At 39.3% G+C, this 23863-nt stretch overlaps 1 protein-coding gene across 1 annotated transcript in view; it reads right to left on the bottom strand.

Moving 5' to 3' along the window:
- Positions 1-23863, bottom strand: part of SLC9A9 (solute carrier family 9 member A9) — a gene marked incomplete at its 3' end in the record, with an annotated part of 191006 nt that overhangs the window by 149081 nt on the left and 18062 nt on the right. The window contains exon 5 of the mRNA XM_080349551.1: positions 324-439. Within this exon, the coding sequence (XP_080205677.1) occupies positions 324-439 (116 nt within the window). The remainder of the gene's footprint in view (positions 1-323; positions 440-23863) is intronic.

The raw sequence follows: 23863 nt of genomic DNA, 5'->3' as shown, positions 1-23863 counted from the left end.
ACCATGAGGCTCCAGCATTACAGCAGTTCTCACATCAGAAATGAGCAGATACGTGTCCTGAAGACTGGAGAACATAATTTTTCTAATCTCCTCAGCAACTTCATTTATAAAGTTTGTGAGCTAAACATAGGTAAACTGGTTACCAAAACAAACACAAGGGATCTCTGGAGACAATTTGACTTATGATTATCAGAATATTAGACATTGAACAGCTATGGAAATTTAAAAAAAATCAAAACAGAGACTTTGAACATTTCTATGGCCTGTACAGTTGTTACGTTATTTACTCTTCTGACTTTTGAAAAAGTATTTTAAACGGTTACCTGGATCTGTTGCAGACATCAGCGATCCAAAAAATAAACAGTCAGTGAAGTGGAATTCCCATCCTTTTAACTGGCCAATGTGTACCATGGCCTTCACGAAACCATACATTATCAACCTGTCAGAGGAAAGATAAGACAGGCATTCAGACAGAGTATATAACACGCTTAATTTACAGTATGAAGCAGGTTCTTACTCGCTCCAGCTTCTTTTAAATAAATGTATCATGTGAATAATGAACATAAACTACTATCATATAAAAATTCTATTTCCTTTTCAACTGTTCAAGTATTGTATTGAAACGCCTGAGATAACTCCAAAGCAAAGACTTTTCTGAATAATTGTCATCTGCTGCTAGCAGAGAACAATGCTTTTAGCTGTTTATTTTTCAAAAGGAAAGATAAGGTAAGCTTACAAAGTCATTATTAGGACTAATTTGTAGAACATTTAAACAAAGGCAGTTCTACTATCAGCTCTGTGGCCTGCTCTAATGTTTCTAAATTGTTTTATTCTATCAGCTTTTAAATGTTAGCTGTATTCAAAGTTCCAGATAAGGTCTCCAAATGAGACAGATATTTAACAACTCAGAATGACAGTGAGGCAGCAAAGTCACACTTGAAAACGCACTGCTAAATCCTCCCTAGTTTCACAGGAAATATTATTATTGGTTTATGTAACTAGATAAACCTGTCTGAGGTGTGTAATAAGAATCTTGAAACACCTTGAAAAAAGGAATTCATTTGTTGTTAGAACTGGTAGTAGAATTTTAAATTTTTGTACATTTTCAACCTAGTTAATAAAAAACCATGTTGCATTCAATAGCTTTTCCATAAACACAACACATAAATTGACAGCTGTGCTTTTCTAATGACAAACTTTTTTAAAAAAAGTCATTTAAACAGAGCTACATGCATTCACACAATTAGCCACATTATGACCTCAGCTTTGCTCCTAAGGTATTCCTGAAGTCGCATATGTATGGAAGATGTGAGTGACAGATGAAGTGCTACTAAACAAACAGACTGAGAGTTAATTACAACTTGTTTTCAAGTACTTTACCAAGCTGTACATTTTCTGACATACAGTAACCTTGTTAAACTGAGAGGGAAGCAGACAGGTCAGTGCAGGATTCCCCGGTGGCCCCAGGTATGTGTGTTGTGTTTACATGAGCTGCCTGGCAAACTGTTGGCCACCAGTTCTCAAACAATTTCTCCAGCTGTGAGTCTCCTTGACTGATGAGCTCACTTTCCCTCCATTCCCAAAGGATAATGATTCAAGACCCTGCAGTGACATTTTTATCCCCAGCACAAATAGGTTTGCTTTAAGGAATTATTTCTTCAAAAAGTGATTGTAGTGCTGCTGTCCTGATTTGCAGTTGTCTCAAAAGTCAACAGGAATGAAAGTGAGCATATGCATGCCTTTTAGAAATAACTGCCCAAATCTGCTTGCAGTTTTAACCAGACACTCTTCTGACTCAGTTAAAAATATTCTTAAATCATAACTAAAAATTAAGTTTTGGCTATCTGACAAATTTAGTCATGACAACTCTTTCAATACCCAGTGTAGACATCATCCTGGTCTTTAGTATGGTTTCTTATATATCACTGTATCAGTATGTCTCCACTTGCTGTCTGTACAAAGTTGCAGATGAACTGGACAAAACTGGATTTGTGAGTCTTTCATTGATGTGGGAGGTCTAAGTTTGCCATAACGTTTAGTACAGTAGGTTTACAGACCTTGTTCTTAGTTCACATACCATTCAATTCTTGGCTGCACTGAAAAGGGAAATGAAACTGTGGATTGGACTAAACAATGGTGCTGATTTAATCACTGAGATGTTAACCCTCATCCAGCAGAGAAAAGAGAACAGCAAAGTCAGAATATTATGCCTCTTTAAAAAAATAAATTCATGAACTACTTAATACACTTTGGCAATGCTGAGATGGTACAGGTCCAATTTTTCAAACACAAACCCAACTAAGTATGTTTGGATTATGTGAGAAACTGCCAGTTTAAATAAACCACAAGAATATGTGCTTTTACCTCGCCCTCTAAAATGTATGAAAACACGCACAGAAATTATTTCCTTTTGAAAATACACTGGTTTATCTTCTCTTTAAAAGCTGTATAATTTTAGTGAAAGTAATACATGAAAGTGATCATCATAATTTATTGGTGACTTCTTACCAAACAGCTGTACCAAACGCAATCCCCTTCACTTTAAATAACTTCACAATAACTTTAAATAAAGTTAAACCAGAAATAATTAATTTAATTTTCAGTTATAATTTTCTAATTACCTCCAAATTTGGTTCCTTGTTATCTTCTTCAAACTACAGAAAAATTTCATCTAGAGGCTATTTTGAAAACTAGAAATCAAGGGGTACAAGGGGAAGTTCTGAACTGGAATAAGTTATCTGACATTTTTAAGATGAAGAGAACTATGGCTTTTCATAACAGCAGAGAATTTGCTCTCTGGAAAATAATAAATTCATCGTAATACAGAATATACTTACAAGTCCACTGAAAAAATGCGAATTTACCTTATTGTATCTCTCCAGACAAATCACAAGCTGAGTATGTAATGTATTTAGTATTTTTAAACTTATACTTTAAATACAATTGCTTCTGTTATCCACACATGACATCACATCCTGTTCTCAGTTTTACAGATTATAACTAAGAGAATTTCCAATTTTAAATTGAGTTACTCTGCATTTTAGACAGGTAAAACTCAGATCGGACCCTAACCCTGTGTATTCCAGCTTTTAATTTTCTATTATGCAAAAGTGTTACTCTGGCTCTACCAGTGACAGAGATTATTCAGGTGACAGTCTAATATATAGGCAAATTTCAACCATAAAGCAATTTATCTATGAGAAATGTTAATAACAACTCTTTTTAGAGTACTAGTTGATGATGTAGTGCAACTTTTCCACTACATACTGAAAAGTTTGGTCTCAGCTGGATATTTGAGGTCCCAATGATAGTGACATTAAATGTCATCCAGTATCATACAATGTAACTAACTGGTCTTAATGGAAATCCAATGAGGAAAGGCATAGCCCAGTGACAGCAGGGCATTAATCCCACAGAAACATCCTGCACTGGTGTCTCTATTGCTACTATAAACTAGAATTGAAATTATTCTTGATTTTGAAGGCTGCTGTAATTTCATTTGATATATCTAGGCTATTTTTAGCAAGTTTACACCTACCAAGTTTCAGCAAATCTAATTGCTCTATTTATCTTCAATAATTAATTTAATATAAATGTTCAAAAAATAATTAAAATATCTGTTAAAAAGTTGTAAATAAGTCAGCATCAGTGACTCTGAATTTCCTTCAGAATGTTCCTGTCTCTAGAACACATTCCCAACCCAGCATTCGCTGTTGACAGAGTAGCTTATTGACACAAATCAAGTTAGCAATGTTAGAAGCTCTGAATCTGTTTAGTAGGATTGTACTTCCATATTTCTGATTCCTGTCTGTGAAATAATCTTTTTTATTTTTTAACTTTTTACTAATCTAGAATGCTAAATTTTATTTTTTATTCTTTTAGAATATCAGAACTGAGATCTTCAAGGCTGCATAAAGGACCTAGAAGTTGAGTTGCAAATCAATATAACCCTAATTTCTAATGTGACCTTGAAAACCTTAACTTTAAAATACACTTCCAAAGTAATTTTATTTCATATACTTTAAAAATTCTTGCTTTTAATCTATATTGTAAGTTCTTTGGGGAGGTGGTTGCCCCTTAAACTGTGGGACCTTTATCTCTGTGTTCTACAGGATAGTTCTCTGATAATAAACATCATAAAGCAAGTGCTATTTACTGTATACGTCTGGATTTTGCATTTACACTGCAAAGTGTGTATCACTGAGAATACTGTATTAGCCCCTTGAGATAGTGTTGTTTTTTCCAAAATGAAGGGCAATTAGTGTTCTGTGCAACAAAAAGAACAAGGTACAAATCTATGAATGGACGTAGATAGGAGACTTCTACTTACATTGAAAACCTGAATCCTCTGGGCTGCTGCCTTAGTGCCCTGCTACACTTAATTTTCATCCATAAAGACTGTTAACTCACAAAAGGTCTTTTCTGGGGGATTTGTTCAGCACTATGTAATGCATGTACTGGTTGTCCAAAGATCCTTTGGGATTCACAAACCACCAAATGACCTGTCTTGCCATTGAGGTCTGTTAGGGCGATGCTGAGACCTGGCCATTCCAATACCCAAAGCGGAATGAAAACGAGGTGGTTCCACTTCACAATCCCTTTTCACTCAAATCTAATAGAGCAAGACACGTGAGCTTCAGGTTCAAAATCCTGCTTCACTTCATTCATCTTCATTTTTCCTACATACTAAGAACACAACTAAGAGAGACTACAGGTTCCCAGTGCCTGGAAGCTGGTCCACCTTGCGTATCATTAGCCATTAGTCATCGCTAGAAAGCGCATGAATGTTAAAGTGTGATATGTGGTGCCAGCTGATTCGGGTTCTCATCCTGGCTGATGGGAGTCTGAGCTTGAGCCTACACTTTGAAGTCTATTTTTTTTTTTTTCTACTCCGTCTCTCCAGTTTTGTACAGGGAACTTGAATCTGTTAATTCTGCTAGGTGACAAAGTGTCTCAGACCATGCCTTTTCTGCATCTAGGAATATGAGTGTTCAGGGAGCTACATACAATCAATACAGAGCAGGGAGTTGATTTGGTGTTGCCCCACATCCTTATCAACTTGTAGTCATGAATAAATATGCAAAATCAGCAATTTATTTGTGTGATCGGAAACTAGATGATTACAAACATTATACTTTAGAAAGAAATGGCAAGTAGATCGATCAGTAATACACAGTTACTTAATATTTCGCAGTCAGACTCAGTGATGGTTTAGTACTGCAAGTAATATTTGTGAATAACTGGTTTGGTCATGGCAGTGATCATCCCCCTGTACTCACTCACTGGTGAGGCCCCACCTTGAATCTTGTGTTCAGTTTTGGGCCCCTCACTACAGAAAAAGACCTTGAGGTGCTGGAGAGAGTGCAGAGAAGGGCAACAGAGCTCGTGAAGGGTCTGGAGCACAAGTCTGATGAGGAGCGGCGAGGGAACTGGGGCTATTTAGTCTGGAGAAAAGGAGGCTGAGGGGAGACCTTATCACTGTCTACAACTACCTGAAAAGAGGTTGTAGCATGGAGGGGGTTGGTCTCTTCTCCTGAGTAGCAAGTGATAGGATGAGAGGAAATGGCTTCAAGTTGCACCAGGGAAGGTTTAGATTGGAGATTAGGAAAATCTTCTTCAGGGAAAGAGTTGTCAGGCGTTGGAACAGACTGCCGGGGAAGTGTTGGAGTCACCATCCCTGGAGGGGTTTAGATGACGGGTAGATGACATCCTCTGGGACATGGTTAGTGGTGGATTTGGCAGTTTTAGGTTAACAGCTGGACTCAACTTTTTTTTTTTCCAACCTAAATGATTCTATCATTTAGAATATTAATAAAGTAACAAAATAGAAGAACAAAACTTAGATTAGCTTTACTGCAGGGCAACTGACATTTTCTACACCCAAACATTTCTTTTTTTTTTTTTTTAAATCTGAGGAGGAGCCCATCAAGCCAGAGCAAGTATTTTGCTACTTTGACAGGAAAAGAATAAAACAGTAATATAATGAAACACAGGAGAATTCAGAATTTTCCAGATTATGCAAGTCTGGCCCTTACAAAGTGCGTCCTCTCTAAAAAATGCTACATACAATGCTGTCATTACAGAGTAGAGGAGATGCAATTTACATATTTGAATTGCTGAAGTAAGAGTCATCTTCTGGGAAACTGAGCTTTAACTACCATAATTTCCAGTATGAATTGGCAAGTAGACCACATAAAATCTCAGTACAGCAATGCAAAATAAACTTTAAACTGACAAAGATATCAAAGCAAATGACCGACACTGCAGAACCAGAACAAAAATTCTGCAAGGCTTTAATGATTCTGAGCATTGGGCTGTCCTTACATTTTTGAAGCTGGACTAAATTAAAGCTTGCCTGTGTGAAAATCAAGAATCTCCAAATGTAAAAGGCCCAGGATTTTTACTACAACAGTTCTGCTGCTGACAATGTTCTACTGCTATGCTTTGAGGAAAAGAGTTTGGAGAGCATATTATCTGTCTGGGTACTGCTGGATGTTTCCAGTGAATTTCTTTATAAAGATGCTGGCTAGGAGTGCTACTCTGGGACTGGGACATTCTTAAACTAGCTGTTGTTTAAATGTAGAGGAAAAAAAGAGCCCTCTCCTAAGGACTTATCAGAGAAATTACTACACAAGAAACTACCTAAATGCTCAGATGCAACTCAGCAGAAGCCTATTTTTTTTGCAAGAGTTCCCTTTAGCAACAGCCAGTTTTAAGAAGGGATTTAAAAAGAGACAGTGAAATTGCTTTGGGGGTTTTGGGGAAGCTCTTGTCAGAAAGTTCTAAATAGTAAAACTTCTATCCAGCATACGGCTAGTAGAACAGAGATAATTTGTAATTTTAAAGTAGAGGCAAGTGGGGTATGTCTGATGCAGAACAGAATGAGGAGATTGGAGGAAAGATGCAAAGAAAGAAGCTCTCAAGGGGCTGGGAGGATGATATTAACAGCAGCCTTGTGAAGAGCCACAAATGGGGTCAGACCACATTTGTGAAGGAAAAGGATCCTGGAGTCATCAAGACAGGCAGGATGAAAGCCTGTCAAGAGTCTTAGCCATATGGGTGGATGAGAAAGACCATATAAGAGACATGTCAATAAGCAGCATACTCGACATCTAAACACATAACAAAAGGCTGTACAGTACCTAAATGCAGCTTGTAAAAAAAAAAACACAACCCAAGTTACCAGCATTTCTGGGAATGGAAGACAACAAGGTGTCCAAAAGAACTGTTGAGAGAGTCTCTATATGCACGAACAATGAACAAAGCGGGACAAGATGACAATGACAAGCAGGCCACCTTTGCATAATGCAGCTCAGGTACATGTGAGGTAAGACAAATACAAGTTGAAATAAATCCTACAAATCTCTCATAGTAAAAACATGCTCAGATGGGACGGTGCAGTCAGGTAAGAAGTCTTGTGCTGAGACTTGCTTCCAAAAAAATCCTGGCCAAATCCTCAGCTTGCATAAACTGGCATCCCAGCACCTACCCCTGCATTAGAGCATACTGGAAAAGTATGCTAAGAAACACAAATTGGCAGGCTGGTTCATAGGATGCTGCTTCTTTGATAACTGCATCCTTACATGCAAGTTAAAAGGAAAACCTATCAGTTCTAAAAGAATCTACTCTTAATTTAAATCCATAAGGGACATAATTAGAATGTGACAGAAACTGCTATGTGAAGGTGTACAATATAAACACCATATCTTCAATACAGACAGCCACATCTGCCTGATGATCTTATCAGCTTTTGTATTTTCTTCAGTTTTGTTATTCACTGCAACATCACTGCTAAATCTCACTGCTAAGGGTCTTTACAGTGTTAGGGGTTTAAAAAACGTAATTCCAGGCTTAAAGTGTCTGTGCAGTTGTGCTATGTAGCATGAATGAGACTTGTAATTTAAATCTTTCTTGCCAAATATGTTTTCTAATCTGCAGAGAATTTTTCATCTCATATTTTAACTCCCTAAAGGATTTGACTCTATCTAGACATGATTATCTTGTAGCCTGAAGCCAGCTGAACATAGCTACAGATTGTAATCATGCAAGAAAAAGATGAAAAAGCCTGAGTTGCAGTTCTTTCTTGTCACGACAAATAGCAATATTAATAAGCCAACAATAGGAAAAGTAGATGATTTTATTCTTGCTCATGTATGAAGTAACATGGTGATTGATCAATATCACTACAGTAATAAAAAGTCACTAGTAAGAATTTAAAATGTATGTTGAAAAACGTAAGTAGTAGAGATGAAAATGAAATACTCATTCATCTATTCCAATCTTTCTATTTCTACCATATCAATATATTTCTACATCTTTTTCTATACAGTGCAATGCTTCACATCAAATATTTTGGCTACAGTGATTCATTATTTTGAAGTGGACTCTGTGCTAGTATATTGTTTCTCTCATCATATTTTAAATCAGTTTTGTCACTAGAAAGGGTATTATCATGGGATTTTTCTTCAATAAATCATTTGCTAACTAATCCAAGCAAGAGAAAACCTCAGCAAAGTGTCTCAGGTAACAATAAACTAATAATAAATTTACCATAAGCTATTCTGTATAAATCACATGAGAAGAAAACCCTTTTGGCTACAGAAATAACTGACAGAACAGAAAAGAAACTGGCTTCACAAATCGACTTCATATCTAGTTACCTGAGGCACAATGACTGTTCAACAGTTGAGTATTAGAACTATATGCACAGCTTTAGCACCTATAGATCTGACAAACCATTCAAGTGAGCACAGCTGTGCTCCTGGCAGGGCATTTGGTGGTGTAAGAAGAGCTTTTGCTTAGCATTTCCCAATGAGCAATGGAAAAGAGCTACCACCAAGACTTTTTTTAGCAGTCACAAGTTATCTTCTGTTTGCTTCTTCAATCAGTTGTTTTGATGGGAAATCTTAGTGAAGAGAAACACACTTTACACCTTAGAGATATTGTGTATGTGGGTGTGAGTAAGAATGGCTGCATTTCAGTAACCATGGTACTATTGGTAGCTTATCTTGTTAGATATTCCTATGATATTGGACTTTTGGGAAAGTGATGGCTGTTCAGAGTTATTCAAACAATGAAGCAGCAGATACTGAATGTGGATGAAAAAAATCCAGCCCAGGTTTCTGTATCAGTCAATTTGGGGGCCACTGATAACAGAAAAAGTTAAGAAATCTGCTGCATACTTCAAAATATTTATCTTGGGTTCGACAACCCACTTTAATTGGTACAGGACGAAAGTGAGACACTGTCCTGGGAGATATGAATTGAAGCACAGGCAAAGCCATCCAGTCCTGGGCTGCAGCAGGTGTGTATGTGCAGGGGCTGCAGAGGCTGAAGCAAGGCCAGAGGTGGCTGCGCTTGCTGTGTCTGCACTTGCTGCTCTACCTCTGCCCAACTGCAAGGGTGTTGTGCCCAAGTAAGTCACATCCTTTGACTTTAGGCAAGACCAAAAATATTTGTGTTTGATGCTTTAGGACTGGCTGGTATAAGACTCTGTAGAATGGCCAAGTGATCAGAAAGCCTGAATGTCTGAGCCTTTGCTTACTTAAAAACAACCTTCTATGGAGTCATGCTTGAGAAAGTAAAGAATTGCTACATGTCAGTATGAATTTTATTTTAGGCAGTCTTCTATAGTACATTTAACCATGGAAAGTATCTATTGAGATATAGGGATGCTTTCCTTTAAATGGAAAAAACCCAAAAACATTTTGCCCAGGTTCAGAATTTCAAGATGCAATTGTAGACTTTTCTAAATAATGCTAAGTGTCGCAAAAGTCACTGAGGAGTGAAAAAAGGGGGTAAGATGTGGACCTATATGAGCTGAAAAGTTAGTGGAGGTCCCCAGACACAGCTGGAAGCTGTCAATAAATGGTGTTTCACTTTTTGTTTCTTTTTTTTTAAACCCTCTTTTTTCCAGACTGAATTTCAATCAGCCCTCACTGCACTATAGTTTTACATTTTGCATCAAAGGCGTCCAAACCAATTCACCACCGCTCACAATTGCAGGACACTATTTAATGCATTTTAATATTCCTCTAATGAGTATAACACAGCTGCAGGATCCCTGTGTTCCTGAGTTCCATTTTAAATCAGAGCCATTATGCATTACATACATAAAAACCTGAATCTCTTTGCAATGAAAAGCTGCACTTGATTTTTGACTGATGACTAAAATCTCATCATTACTTGGAAATTTGAGCCATGAAACACTGTCAGCTCTACTGTGTCCAAATCATAGTGCCACTGCATATTTTATTGCACTACAAAGATTTAAACATTATACCAAGATCTACTTTAGTCAGTAATGTTAATTGAGAGATTCTCCAATACATACTGAATAACAGACAACATAACACACATATTTTGAGACTGACATCGTTATGAGAGTAAAAATAAAATCTAAAAAAGTCAGACATAAGTATAGGATTTTCCAGATACAATAATGGTGGATTATTTTAGAAATGCATATATTGCTATTGTATGGAAGGTGGTAGAATTCTAAGAAAAATATTAGTGACACTAAGAGCCTTCCATATGAAAAGAGAAGGATTGAAAATACCTGTTTACAGAGGGAAAATAAGACAGTGATGCTACGTACAGGAGTTAAAAACATGGTAATTAAATGTTAACAGTTCTGAGCTCTCAGATTACACAACTATTGTGACATACTGAACTAAAACACAAAGTCAGCCAGGGTGTCACGTAAATCAGATTCACTAATTAATTGGCTAATTAATTGAGTAAGCAATGAATTCAGTTCACCAATTTGATAATTATTATAACGACTGTAACATGCAATGTTCTTTCTTTACCTACGAAATATCATCATTCTGAAGAATTTAGTCTGGTCAAAACGTTCAAGAGTTTTCTAAGTTCAAGAAAACCTGTTGCAGCCAATTCTAAAATCGCTTTCTGTAAGAGAAGTTTCTTTCTAGTTCTCAGCTCTGTGAGTGCTTTGTATTCTGAAATGTGAAGACCCTTAATCCCATCTCATTATCAATATAAATGTCTGACTTTAATAAAGACTCTGCTAAATCCATGGCTTTAACAACATCTGATAGTGTTAAGTATCACAGATTAGCTACAGACCAAGAACAAAAGTTTGTATCTGTTTTCTTCATCTTTGAAGCTTCAGATGTGCTAACTTTTAATATCACTGAGGAGCACCTCATTATTATATTGACAGAGGGATATAGGAGGATTGTTTTGACTTTTCAACCTCAAGAACATTCCCGTGTCAAAAAGACTTTTATGTGAGTTTTCTTCAGAACTCCATCTAACAGTCAAATCCTACTTTCAGAAATAAGTTTCAGGACAGTTGAGAATGTCAGTGTAAAAAACCTGAATAACTAAAAGCAAAAAAAAATGTCTGATTCAGCAGAAATTCAGAAGAGAAATATTTTGAGTCAAGAAAGTGACAACCAATAATGTTTTGAAATCCCTCTCCAAGTACAGAAACATTGCCAGATGCTAACCTGCTATCAATCTGTGTAGAAGACAGACTCAGGCTTCTGGTTATTATTCACACTGAACTAATTAATTGATAATTCAGCTATTCTGTAAATTTCCAAATTAACCACCCCTAAAGATTCTGAAACAGCAATATTTTTGCCACACATTTAAAAATACAGTGTAAACATTGAATTTTATGCATAAAATATGGAAATATTTTTATGTAATATTTTCTATCAAAATGCATAAACTCCATGATCAGATGTGCAAGGACCTGTTACGGTAGGTTTTCACTGGAGTACCTGATGTTCCCTTTAAATGAGCTTGTATTACCACTAAAAGATAATTACAAGCAGTTTGTGATTTCAGAATAATATAAATTAGATTAGAGAATAACCTGCTGTAAAATAGGGCAGGAAATGAACTACCGAGAAATGTTTGAAACCGTTTTAGCATTTTTATTGTGATACACAAATTGTGATACACATGGTCAAGAACAAAGAGGAATTTGTAGCCATACCATAAGGGAGGTGTCAGGTACCCTAAATAGATGTTTACTTTATAGTGCAGTTTTGAAATGTAATATGTTGTTTGATGAAACAGCTGGATGTTTTTAGGATAGACAGGGACCTTCCTGAGGCCCGAGAGTTTCCATCTCCCGTAGAAATAAGGGACACTTAAGAATATCAACCCCAACTTTCAAGTTTCTAAGTGAGGGTGTGGTTACCTCTTGGGATATTGTTCATTCTTGTGCTGGATTATCTTCCTTAGTCATTGAAATACAAAAATTAGACCTCTGAAAGTCTGAGTATCTCTGTAAGCGTATAGACAGGAAAAGAAACTCATCCAGCCTTTAACAAACATACTTAGTTTGGGTTTATTTTTTAAACAGCATCCTTGCTATAGCAAACAAGGATGGAGGAGAATGACAAGGTTTCTAGTGTCCAGGCTAGTGTTCTGTTTCTAGGGATATAATGTGCAGTGATGTTCATTGGTCAAGTGAAAAGCTCGATTTTTCTTTTTAATTGGAAAAAAAATTAAGATCAACTGAATGACAGGCATAGAGACACGTCTCATGTGTCACAAAACTAGTGTGATAAACTTTCAGAAACAGGAACCTTCTAGGCCAGCAAATAACTTCTCAGGGTGAAAATATATGTCCTGATGTGATTCAGAATGAGTCAGCAGGACACGAGCTTCGGAACACTTAACTTCTGGAAAACATGTTATCTCCTGTTTATACTGCTGTACTTAATTGGTGTGCTGGGTATAAATGTTCTTTTAATACATTAAATATAGTAGTAGAGTCCCAAAGAAGCCCGCTATTTTGCTACTGTATTTTTTTTTAAAAAAAATTCTTATTTAATAGGTTTGTGAAGCTGTAATAACAAAAAATTTGATAAGTATCGTGTCCTATAAAGAAGCTGATTCTGCAGTTATAAGTCTGCAGTATTACAAGAGTTGTATCTTCCCTAGCCTGCTTATATTCCTGTATCATACACATTACATTGCTCAGTAGGTACACACATACTTCCTTCCCACAGTGTTGTTGGTTCTGCTCCATATAACATAGTTCTTTCTTCATTGTAGTTTTGTTATTTTTATTTCAAATGTGTCAAATGTGCATCTGTTAAAACAGTTCTTTAATTATGGCTAATTATGATAATGACAGTGTTGTGCTGAAGATTGGACTTTGTTTTTTTTCTGATGCCACAAAACATTTCTGGCAAAGACAGCTCAGTGAGTTACCGTACCTGAGGAGCACAGGCAGTGGGAGAATGGGGAATACTGGGAAACTAGGCGGGAATAAGATGATTTGTGTTTCCACATTCACTGTCCATTCCAGGCTCTGCTCCTCAGGCATCCTCAGGGAGGGGTTTATGCCAGCGGCTGGCCCGAAAGAGGGTCCCAAAAAACGTCTGCCAGATTCATTGCCAAAAATATCTACCTTCAGCTCCAAGAAGACTAAACTAACTTGCTCCAGCCTTATCACAGAAAATCCATTGAGGCAAAGACTAACAATAACCAAACATGTGGCACATTTGGCAGATGTTCTTTGGGAAGTGTGAGGGCTGAGAGCAGAGAAGCCATTTCCCAATCCTGGGCTGTTGAGCATGTTTAAAAGCAACTGACAAGTTCAAGGTAATGGATGATAGTGCAACTGAAAACCTATTGTCCACACTACCAAGAATATACTAGATATTCAGAGTGCATGCTACTTTTTGTCAGATCTGGGCTCTCCTAGATTGATTAATAAACTTCTGCCCTACCAGTTTTAACCTTGTAAAAAGCCCTGTGTAGAAATTATTCTTTTTTTCTTTTTTTTTTAATGGAATTCACACTGCACAAACCCCAACCACACAGCAGTACATTTCGTGGCTCTGTCCTATACCCACACTTTTCACTGACAACAACCAAGCACAGGTTCTGTTTAAGCTTAGGAAGTGCCAGGAAACTAGGTTAGTTGTTGCTAGAAGGTGGCAGTAGGTGGAAGTTACTGCTTATTCCTTTTAGTTTGTAGGACATAAACCTATAGGATTCTGTAAGATTAAACCTCTAGCATAAATCTACAGAAGCAACAAGATCTACTTCACTCCCCATCCAGTTTTTAATTTCCTTTCCTCTGAAGGCAGGACAGCCTTCTAAAGAATCGTATTTTATTTTACTGGTACTAGGATCCAATTAAGAAGACTTACATAGGCACAAGTCAGACATATAAAAGAGAGTTTTACCTCAGCATTTCTGAACAGCTCGTGGAAGTAACATCTTTAGGACAGGTAGACTCAGTGCATCTCATGAAAGGCACTTTTCTAAACTCCAAGGCTTGCACATGCCCAGTTACATACGTGTTATTCCTATTACAGGGTCTTCATAATGCTTATGTGTCTTGTTTAACAAATCAAATTTTCCATTCTACAAGATGAGGCTCGACAGTTTTTAAAATCTAAAGCTACTACTGTGGCTTTTAGCTGAAATGATTAAGTGGAAAATTGCCTTAACTGTTTCCTGGGTGAGGCAAATGAATGATAATTAAATTGATTAAATGGAAATGCAGTTGTGAGGTATTGGCTGCTTTCACAAGGAAAATTTACTTTGTAAATATACGAAGAACAAATGTTTTGGTGAGAAAAGATTGAGATATTTGTATAAAAGATTCTGACTTCGGAACACCTCTAACATAGTGACAGTGGATAACAGGAGATACAATTCTTGAATGTTTATGTAAAAACATCAACCAGGGGACAAATAATTTTTGTCTAACCATGTGAATTCCATATCAAATTAAATACAAACATGAATAACATAAGCATATATGATTTGGCTAGCTGAAAATAACACTGAAAAACTTTTGTGTCTCTTATTCTTCACTTGCCCAGACTGAATATCACTCCTAGACACAGGTTCCTGTCAACAGGGTGTAAGTGCAGAGTAACTGTATGAATAACTTTGGACATACATCACTATTCACTGGGCATGGCTGTCAGTCTCTGACACCACCCTGAACATGTTTTGTATATTTTACTGATATTTGAGTGCTAAAGAGCTTGGAGAAAGAGTCCCCTTTTCATTTCCAGGCATGGAGAATTCTGTTAGATGAATCGTATAAACACTTATGTATCAGTAAACCACATCCATGTGATACAATGCTTTACAAGCCACAGTGTTTACTAACATAAATTAACTGATAATAAAAAGAAGGAAAGGAAACTCAACTTTCTCTGTAAGAACAAACTGTTTATTTCATTGCAAGTTATACTTCTCTTTTTTTTTTTTTTTTTCCCCAAGTCTGTGATAGCTGACTGAACGATATTTTCCCTTTACAGTGTACATTAGGGCTCTTTCAGCTGAACCAAGGGTTATCAAAGAGCAAGCAGAGCTGGACCTTAGGGGTAAGGAATGACCTGTCCCCACCTCCAGCATGTCCATGGCTCACATGAGCAGCCCGGCAGTGCCAGTTCTGTGCTGTTCCAGCTGCCTCCTTCTCCTGCTGGGATTTGTAACCTGGCCAGGTTACAGCTGCATCAGACCTGACAGCTGTGTCCTGGGCTTAAACTGACCTTAAGTTCCCAGGTTTGTGAAGGCAGAACAACACTACTGATTGGTAGAAAAGCAGGTGCAACTTAGAGTCAGGGTAAATTTATTTCTAAATCGGTGTCGCATTGTGCAGTTAACGTTTTCATCAGAACGTAGCAGTCGCTCTAGTGCTTGTCACTCTGATAAAGCATGTAGAACAGGGAGCAAGAAATACAGCCTACAGTCAAAACTGCAGGGGAAGTCTGGGTGAGAAAAATGCAAGATAATTATTATGGCTAGTAAGGATACTGGGGCAAATGTCACTATTCCTGCAAAAGTGTGCCATGGGATCTTTATACATGCATTATTCAGAGTTTTACAGTTCTTCCAGAAGCACAGTTACCCTTGCGGGTTGTGCTGGGCAGTATGCTATTAGAGGTGAAAGGAGTAGTTGCTGAACCACTGACACTGCTATATTATGTTTCATACATGCCAGTGTTGGCTTCCAGAATGCTCACCACAGCCTTTTACTAACGTGGGCCAGGACATGGCTGGAGTGAAGTGGCTCTGTAGTAATGTGCTGCAATCAGACATGGATTTAACAAGAGCCTGGAAAATATTTTTCCACCAATAGGACTGATTAGACATTCACAGCTAGAGCTGAAGCACTGTAGAAATGCAAATAGTTTTGTTCTCTGTAATGGCAGCAATTACTGCTTTACTTCATCCTATAGCTGGATCAAAGCATAGAGAAAAGGACTGACATTTCTGCAGACTAGAATTGCTCCTTTGTTATTTCCATGCTCCTGGGTTTTTATGGATACTGGACATGGTACCCAAGAATGCATTGCAGTCACCTTTTAGGGATGGAATAGTGAGCTATATGGCCTAATAGCTCTTTTCTTGCTCTAATTTCTGTGCCTCCATGATGTTCTTCTTTTCATGACTTTAAAGATCAGAGAAAGATTATGTTCCTAAATGAGCAAGACTGAAGAACATTCCCTTTTTGGGAGGACGCTGATACAAACTAACTGTTATTACATTGCTGACCATTGCCTATGAAGTGTGGTAACTTTTGGTTGTGATAGTCTATAGCAGCTGTAGTCAAATTTGTTTAACACACAAACACGGTTTTACACAGTATATATTTAGACTTTACTGTAACCTGTTAATTGCAGATTTTTTTTTTTCTCTTTAATCTCATATGGACAATAGGTTACTCAAGATGGTTGCCAGTTCATCCACCATAGGATGAACCACTGTTCATGAGATACTGCTCATGCCACATTAGAGAAGTCTTTCTTAAATCAGACTGGGCCTCTGCAGATGGGAAGCATTTTCGAGACTACTCACAAAAGTAAAAAATGCTTTGGAAACAAGTAAATATTAATTGGTTTAGGCTGCCTGTTGTTATAGCTCCAAGTAATTAAGTTAGTAAGTGTTTCAAGAATTTCTTGACAAAACTTTAAAAATTGTACTGTAATATACATTTTATATTACAGTACAGTTTTTTATATGCATGCATACGTGCAGCCTTCTATTTTTCATAGAGATTTCTCCTGTACAATAGTCACCGATGTATGTTTTGGAGCACTGAAAGAGTTAGAGACGTTACAGAATTACTCACACTTGTCAAACACCTAGTGAAGTCAGCAGACATTTGGGCTGCACAAGGAAATAACGATGACAATGTTTTTTCTAGTAACTGAATGTACAGTAAAATCCAAACAGAACATGAAAGACGAGGCAGAAGAGCACAGCAGAGCTGTCTGCAGTTAAGCAATAGCACTAGTAACAAGGGAGCATGGAATAAATCTTGTTCCCCATGATAGATGAGGAAGCCTCGAGACTGGAAATGAATGTTAAATACCCGTTCAGTCGCACGAAGCCGCCCAGGCTGCTGGGGGGGATCACCAGCTCCCACCAGCACCCCCAGTTCGCCCGTGAACTGTGCTCTGCCACCCTCTGCTGCCTGCGCCTCGCCAAGCAGCAGCCAGTCAGTCCTACCCACAAAAACCCTGTTTGAAGCAACCCGTGTTTTCTCGGGGTGGGTATCGTTGTCTTTCAGTAGCCTTTTACTCTGCAAAATGTCACCTGAGCCTGGTTCTGGGGTGTTCTCAGCAACCACTACAGGCCCACATAGGGAGCTCTACACACAAATTTGGTAGATTTTGTTTGCCACGTCTTTTTAAAACAGTTCAGCTGGCTGCGGTTGGGACGTGACACAGCATCAGAAGGACAGGCAGGATTCTGCACCAAAGCTTCTGGCCCTGAAGCCAACTTATCGCTGCCACGTAGCATAGGATTTTGAGCCAGCCTAAGGTGTCCCTTAGGATGGATTGTTCCCAGTTTTCCTGTTCTTCCCCATTCTGTTGCAGCTTAGGCCTGAAGAATACCCGAGTCTTGACTGACTGAAAGACTGTTTGTACCTGCTTTTGCTGATTGAAAATAATTTCCAACTCAAATTATTTTTAGTGAGTGTTAGAACTTCTAAAGGATAAAAAAGCAGATCCAGGAGCTCCATTTACATTCAGTGAAGCTTGAATCTGTACAGCGGCATAGAAAGCAGAACCGCCTGCAACACCTTGCCAGGAGAAAAAGCATAGATGAAAGGAGGAATCACAGTGCTAAGGATTTTACATTTCCGTTGCACTTTGATGTTCAGCTCTCCCTCCTCTCCCTCCCCGAAGCAAGTGAACAACATGGTGTGGGACTACATGCTTCTAAGTGGTTGAATCTGCCTCCAGGCATTCTCCTCCTAGTCCTCCTTGCTCCATTTGAAAGATCATCTGCCTCCCCAGCATCTGTTCATGAGTGATGATGATCAATGCTAAAGGAAGAGAAAGGGCATCCCAATGGCAATTTTATCAACTGGAAATCATACATGAGGCTTTCAAAATGGCCTAGCAAGAGGAAATGAAGGATAGGCTAGACTAGAACAATCAAGCAGATCAAAGAAGTGAGAAAAAGAGGGGAAAGTAACTCGGACATTTTTTTAGAGGCAGAAAGCCCTGCAGAAATGGAAGCACGAAGGCACAAATATCTCAGCACAGTGTCTTGACACTGTTCTGTTACACATCCCCTGGAGAATAAGGGCTTATATGGTATCACTGTGGGAAGAAGAGAGCATTCAATTGGCTGAATAACATTGCAGTGCTTCCATTCCCAAAATGTTAAAAAAACACCAAAAGATAAATAATAAGTCCTCAAACAAGATTTTTATTAAATGACATAATTCATATTCTTTGGATTGTTCAGATTTTAGTTTGCACTTGGATTGTGTTTCTAGTTTTTCTTCATAATGAGGCATTAAAAATAATGAAATATGGGTCTTTTGAACACCAAAAAATATCCTCAAGTGTGGCACTTTCATGAAAATATGAAAGGTAATGAGGTTTGCCAATAAACCCAGGTTTGATAACACAGGAGCGTGGCACACCTCTGAAATGTGTTGCCTGGTTCAGCCACCTGTCCTGATTGTTACCAGAGGTTTTTTGTCCTTGTAACACAATGGGGTTAGTTGTTAAAAAGAGAAATGTAGGCAGGGTTTGAATAATTAATGCTTTCAAAGCAGAAGCCACCCAGAGGCCAGTACCTAATGAACAGGGGAAGAACATAGAGGAGAAAGAGTTCTGAACTGTGTGGCTACAGGTGCCTTGTTTACAGCCCACGACAAGTTAACCTCGTGGTGTGGATTTTTTTCTCCTCAGCAGAGAAGCCCTTCTGAGGCTCTTTAATCAGGGGGAATATTATCTGAGAAGCTTTGTGGAACTGTTTGTCCTTCATAAAACAGTTGTGGGTAATTATTGGGAAATGTGTCAAAACTGGTCCCAGGGTGTGGGACCAGTCCACTCTACTGGTGTGGACGTAGCCCGCCTGGGTGCTCCGCAGCTCTCCCAGGTCAGCCTAAGGAAGGAACTGCCTGGTTTAAAGAACCTATGAGAAAATATGGATTTTATCCCTACATTATATTGAACATCTTTGCCTTCAGAACCCAGTGGCTGTTTGTCTCTGCACTGAAAGCCTACGAACTGACAATTCAAGCAGAGAATGAGGGTGAATACTGTGAAGGAATGAAGACTGAGTAGCTTGTGAATGCTGGGTGCCCCATTGCCATCTGTCCTATTAGGCAGTGTTTTCTCCTGGCCAGACCTGAGTGCTCATGGGCATATATTTGAGTCCTACACGTTTTACTAACAGGCACCTATTCTCAGGGCAAACACTGAAACCAAAAGTACCCTTCCCTCAAAATGCACTTTGACCAGCAGCTGATGATACCTCCCTTCGTACTGTAATAACACATTGGTTTGTTATCCTGGCTTTGTTACTCGTTTCTATGTTTTTCTCTTACTCAATTGCTCTACTAGCAGGAGAAAGGTCTTGCTACCTTCTTGGCTGCCAGGCACAGTTAGGACATAATAATGCTCCTTTAATATATGCATCACAAATGCTTTCAGCCAGACTGTGGTGTGAGGGACAGGAGGGAGTGCTTGTGGACACTTGTGGCAGACCTATTCCTAATTATACAGATTTCTTGTATTAGCAGAGCATGCGAACAGGATCACCTACTGCCTGTCCAATAACAGCTGATATTGCCCTACAGTAATGTTAATGCATTGGCAGGTCAATATGTCATTAATCTCTTTCATTAAAACATATATATATACACATCATCCTTGTCATATATAAGAATTATATAGAACATAACATCAGTGCAGAGACAGTTTTGCAGAGAGAGAGAAGTTACTTTATGTGTCTTGGCTCACTGGGAAAATACGACAAAATTTATGTCTGTGTAATTATCATTAGATCTTAATTTTTGGCAGGTTTAACTACTACCTTCTCTTCCCATTTATTTTTAAGTGAGTTGTGTGTTTGTCAGTGCACCAGTTTGATAGCCCCAAAGACAGAGAGCATCTGTTTGCCTATCAAGGAAATATATTTACAACATTCACTTCCTCAAACTGCTCCCGAAAGAGCGCTTCACTCACACACTTGAGGGGCTAACAAGAGGATCAGCAATGTAAAACCCCCGTCATCTTGCCAGGATTTCTAATGAGGCTGCAATTCGCCAAGCAGAGGCTGCAACTGCTAATGGGTTTTGCAGTCTATTACTTTTACTAGGAGCATCTTGTAACAACTAGTTCAGGCTTCTGAGTCACGTCCAATCCTGCAAGCGTTCCCATAACTAATGTCATTTTGCTGGTGATGTCCTTAAATCATTATGTTATGATTCCAGTAACTATGTCCATACTTAGAAAACTAAGTGAAAACATTTGAAAATCAGGCTGATTATTAACATTCTGACATTTAGGCATACTGGACAACAACTTTAGCTAAAAGACTGTGACCATGACACCCCTAGTTTTCTAATAATAGTTAATCAGAATTGCTTAATTTACTGGGTTGTTCAGAATAATTGGGTAGACCAGTGTTCAAAGCAGTGAGTGACGTGTAAAGGGTTGGGTAACTCCTAGGATACCCTTACAACCAGCGCTCGAAGTTGGAGCAAAGAGGAGTGTCCTGGCTCCCGCAGACTTTGGAAGCTGTTCCCATCGCACAGTGAACAAGATTGCTGCCACTGGGTCTTCCCAGTTTGGAACTGAAGCATGGCCTCACTCCAGTTATCCTGAATGTGGATGGGTGCCCCCAGCACTGACCTAGAGAAGAACTCTAAGTAGAAACCAGGCATTTGAAAAAAAGTTGTCATAAAATGAAATGTTGCTTTTCCTCCTTAATATTTTTCTTTAATAATCTAAAAACTAACACAAAATCTGCCTTTGGATCAGCTTGACTGCCGACTCTCCCCGCTCAGCCATGCACACGCAGGACACAGGCAGTGCCCAGGAGCCCCTGGCTCTGAACCTGGGCTCAGTCTCGCTGTTCCCCACCAGCCTGACCCCGGGGGTCGCCGTGCCGCACTGTGCCTGGGGCGCTCACTGGGCTCTGAGCCAGCGCTTCGCCGCCTTCCCCGGCCACACAGACACGACATCTGGGGCCGGGCGGGGCGCAAGGCGGGCTGCCGTGGGGCTGCGGTTAAGCTGCGCCCAGCTGAGCAGCGTCTTAAACCGGCCCCCGCCCGGCCCGGGGGACACGGCGCGGGCAGAGCGCGGGCGCCACCTGCTGGCTGCAGCTGGCGCTGGAGCGCGGAGCGGGCGGGGGCTGGAGCGGAACCGGGGACCCCCGAGCAGCTGGACCATGCGCCCAATGTGCGCTGTTATAGTCCTTTCCTCACTGCTGTCGGGATGCTGTCGGGAAATACTTCCATTTGCGGCTTCTCTCCTTATCTATTTGTATTTTAAAAGTAGTTAAGATGCGTTTTTTCCCCTCGGGTGGGGTGTGCCTGGAGCAGAGCAAGGGCTCGCAAGCAGCACAGCCACACGTGCTGCATGGTAAACATACGGCAAAGTTCAACAGCAAAATAGGACCATTCAGGGTCTTCATAAAACCATGAGCAAGGCTCTTGCACTGACTGTCTGACTCAGGATGAAACACAAATGTTCCTTTTGGCCACAGCCGAGGGCTGTTTTGGAAAGATGCCGAAATGGGATTGTGATTTGGGCAGGAAAGCAGATTCTAAATAACCCAGCTACATCTGCCAGCCCACTGGCTCTGGCTGTGCCCTTTGATGCTGGCCTCACCGAGGCCGCATGCTCTTATATTGTATGTGAATTTTTGAGCCACCTGAATGGTGATGGCAAAAAAGTGCTTTTCAGACCCTCCCAGCTGTACAGTATGTGGCATAACACAGCATATCAGGGCAGGGCATGGGGCTTCGGAGTTGCCTCCCAACTCTGCTACAGGCACTGTTTGAACAGTCCCATCCCTTCACCTGTTAGCAAGTGCATTTTTCCAAATCTAAAATGAGAGCAATATTCTGCTTCCTAGAAGTCAACCCAAACTTAAAAAAGTATTTTAACACCTCTGAATGAGAAAGTCTGCGTAGTAGGCAGGTTAGACAGTAATGCTATGCTATAGGATAGATGGGGGATTTCTGTATGGACCAGATGAGATAGCATTAATAGGAATATCATCAAAAGCTGGTTAAATCAAGTCACTCACCATGGACTTGTGGGTGGAAAACCACCCTCCTGCTGGGCTCAAAAAGTAATGAACATTGTTTTGAAATCCAGCTAGCACTTGATTCCTAATGATGTTCCTCAGAGATGGATACTGAGGTGCATTCAAAACTTGACCAGACAAGGCTCAGAGTAACCTGCTCTGACTTTTGAGGTCAATTTGAGGGTCAGTTCCACCCTAAATTATTTGATGACAGTGACCAAAGAGTGGTGAAGGGCAGTCTCACTCAGAACGTTGGTTGAAGGGAGAGAAACTGAAATCAGCTGTATCCATATCCTGATGAACAATAGAGGGCAACTGCATAAACCAGATAACGTGATTTGCAAGAGGACTGAACAACATCAGATAGGTTCCTCTGCTTTCTGAATTTAATTTTATGATACTCAGGTTCCACAGAGATTACATAAACACACACGCTTTCCTCTCCCAAAATTAAATAAATGAAGATCACTCTCAGGGAACACACCTAATGTCTTCATGTGCAGTCTCACTTGGATTAAATCAATTAGGCTAACAGAACTCTGAAAATAATCCCTATTCCTCAGCAAAACGAGTCTTTCCTTATGTTCACCACTGAGGGGGTTGTAAGGATGGGTGAAAGGAAGGTGAACAATTTAGAAAATACTTTGTTTTTCTTTTTCAGTCTGGGTAACAGCAGTAGTACAACATAAGCAGGCTACAAAAGGCATCAGTGGTGCAGTATCTAGTTCAGCTAGTGTGTCTGTGTATGACCTTACATTCTTGTTGTAGAGTTTCATTATTAGTCATTGTCTTTTTACAGATCAAGTTTGTGGTGTTTTTGTTTGGTTTGTTGTTGTTTTTTTTTTTAACCAGTGACATCATCCTGCTCAAAATTTGCAGTGTGCACGTAAATACTACATAACAGATAAAAGCAATCAAAAAGCACTCATGCTCCCAGGAAGGAAGAGGTCAAAAAGGAGTGTAGATTGTGGTCTTTTAACATGAAAGATTACTTTGGGTTACTGCTAAGCTTCAGAGGGAGGCTGGTTTGCTGGGAGAGGTGATGGTGCAAAGAGCAAGGAAATGCCCAATCAGCACCTTAGAGAAATGAAAGTGACTTTTCCTTAAGGTAGGAGCAGGCTATGAACAGAGGCTCATTAGCATTTTAAGAGCCATCTTCATGCATAAAGTCCTTGCTGCAGCAGGAACTGAAATAATCCCAGTCATTTTTCTTCAGTAAGCTTTTTTATTGCAAACTCTATACTTTAACAAAAAGGTGATGAGAAAGGAAAACTGCCTGGGAAATGAATTGTTTGGTATGAGATGATGGGGACTAAGGTAATTGAATCAAAAGAAA

The sequence above is a fragment of the Nesoenas mayeri genome (genome assembly GCF_963082525.1).
Source record: "Nesoenas mayeri genome assembly, chromosome: 9".
NCBI classification, from domain to species: domain Eukaryota; kingdom Metazoa; phylum Chordata; class Aves; order Columbiformes; family Columbidae; genus Nesoenas; species Nesoenas mayeri.
Note: the sequence above shows the minus strand (reverse complement) of the source record. Positions and strands in the feature narration are given on the sequence as shown.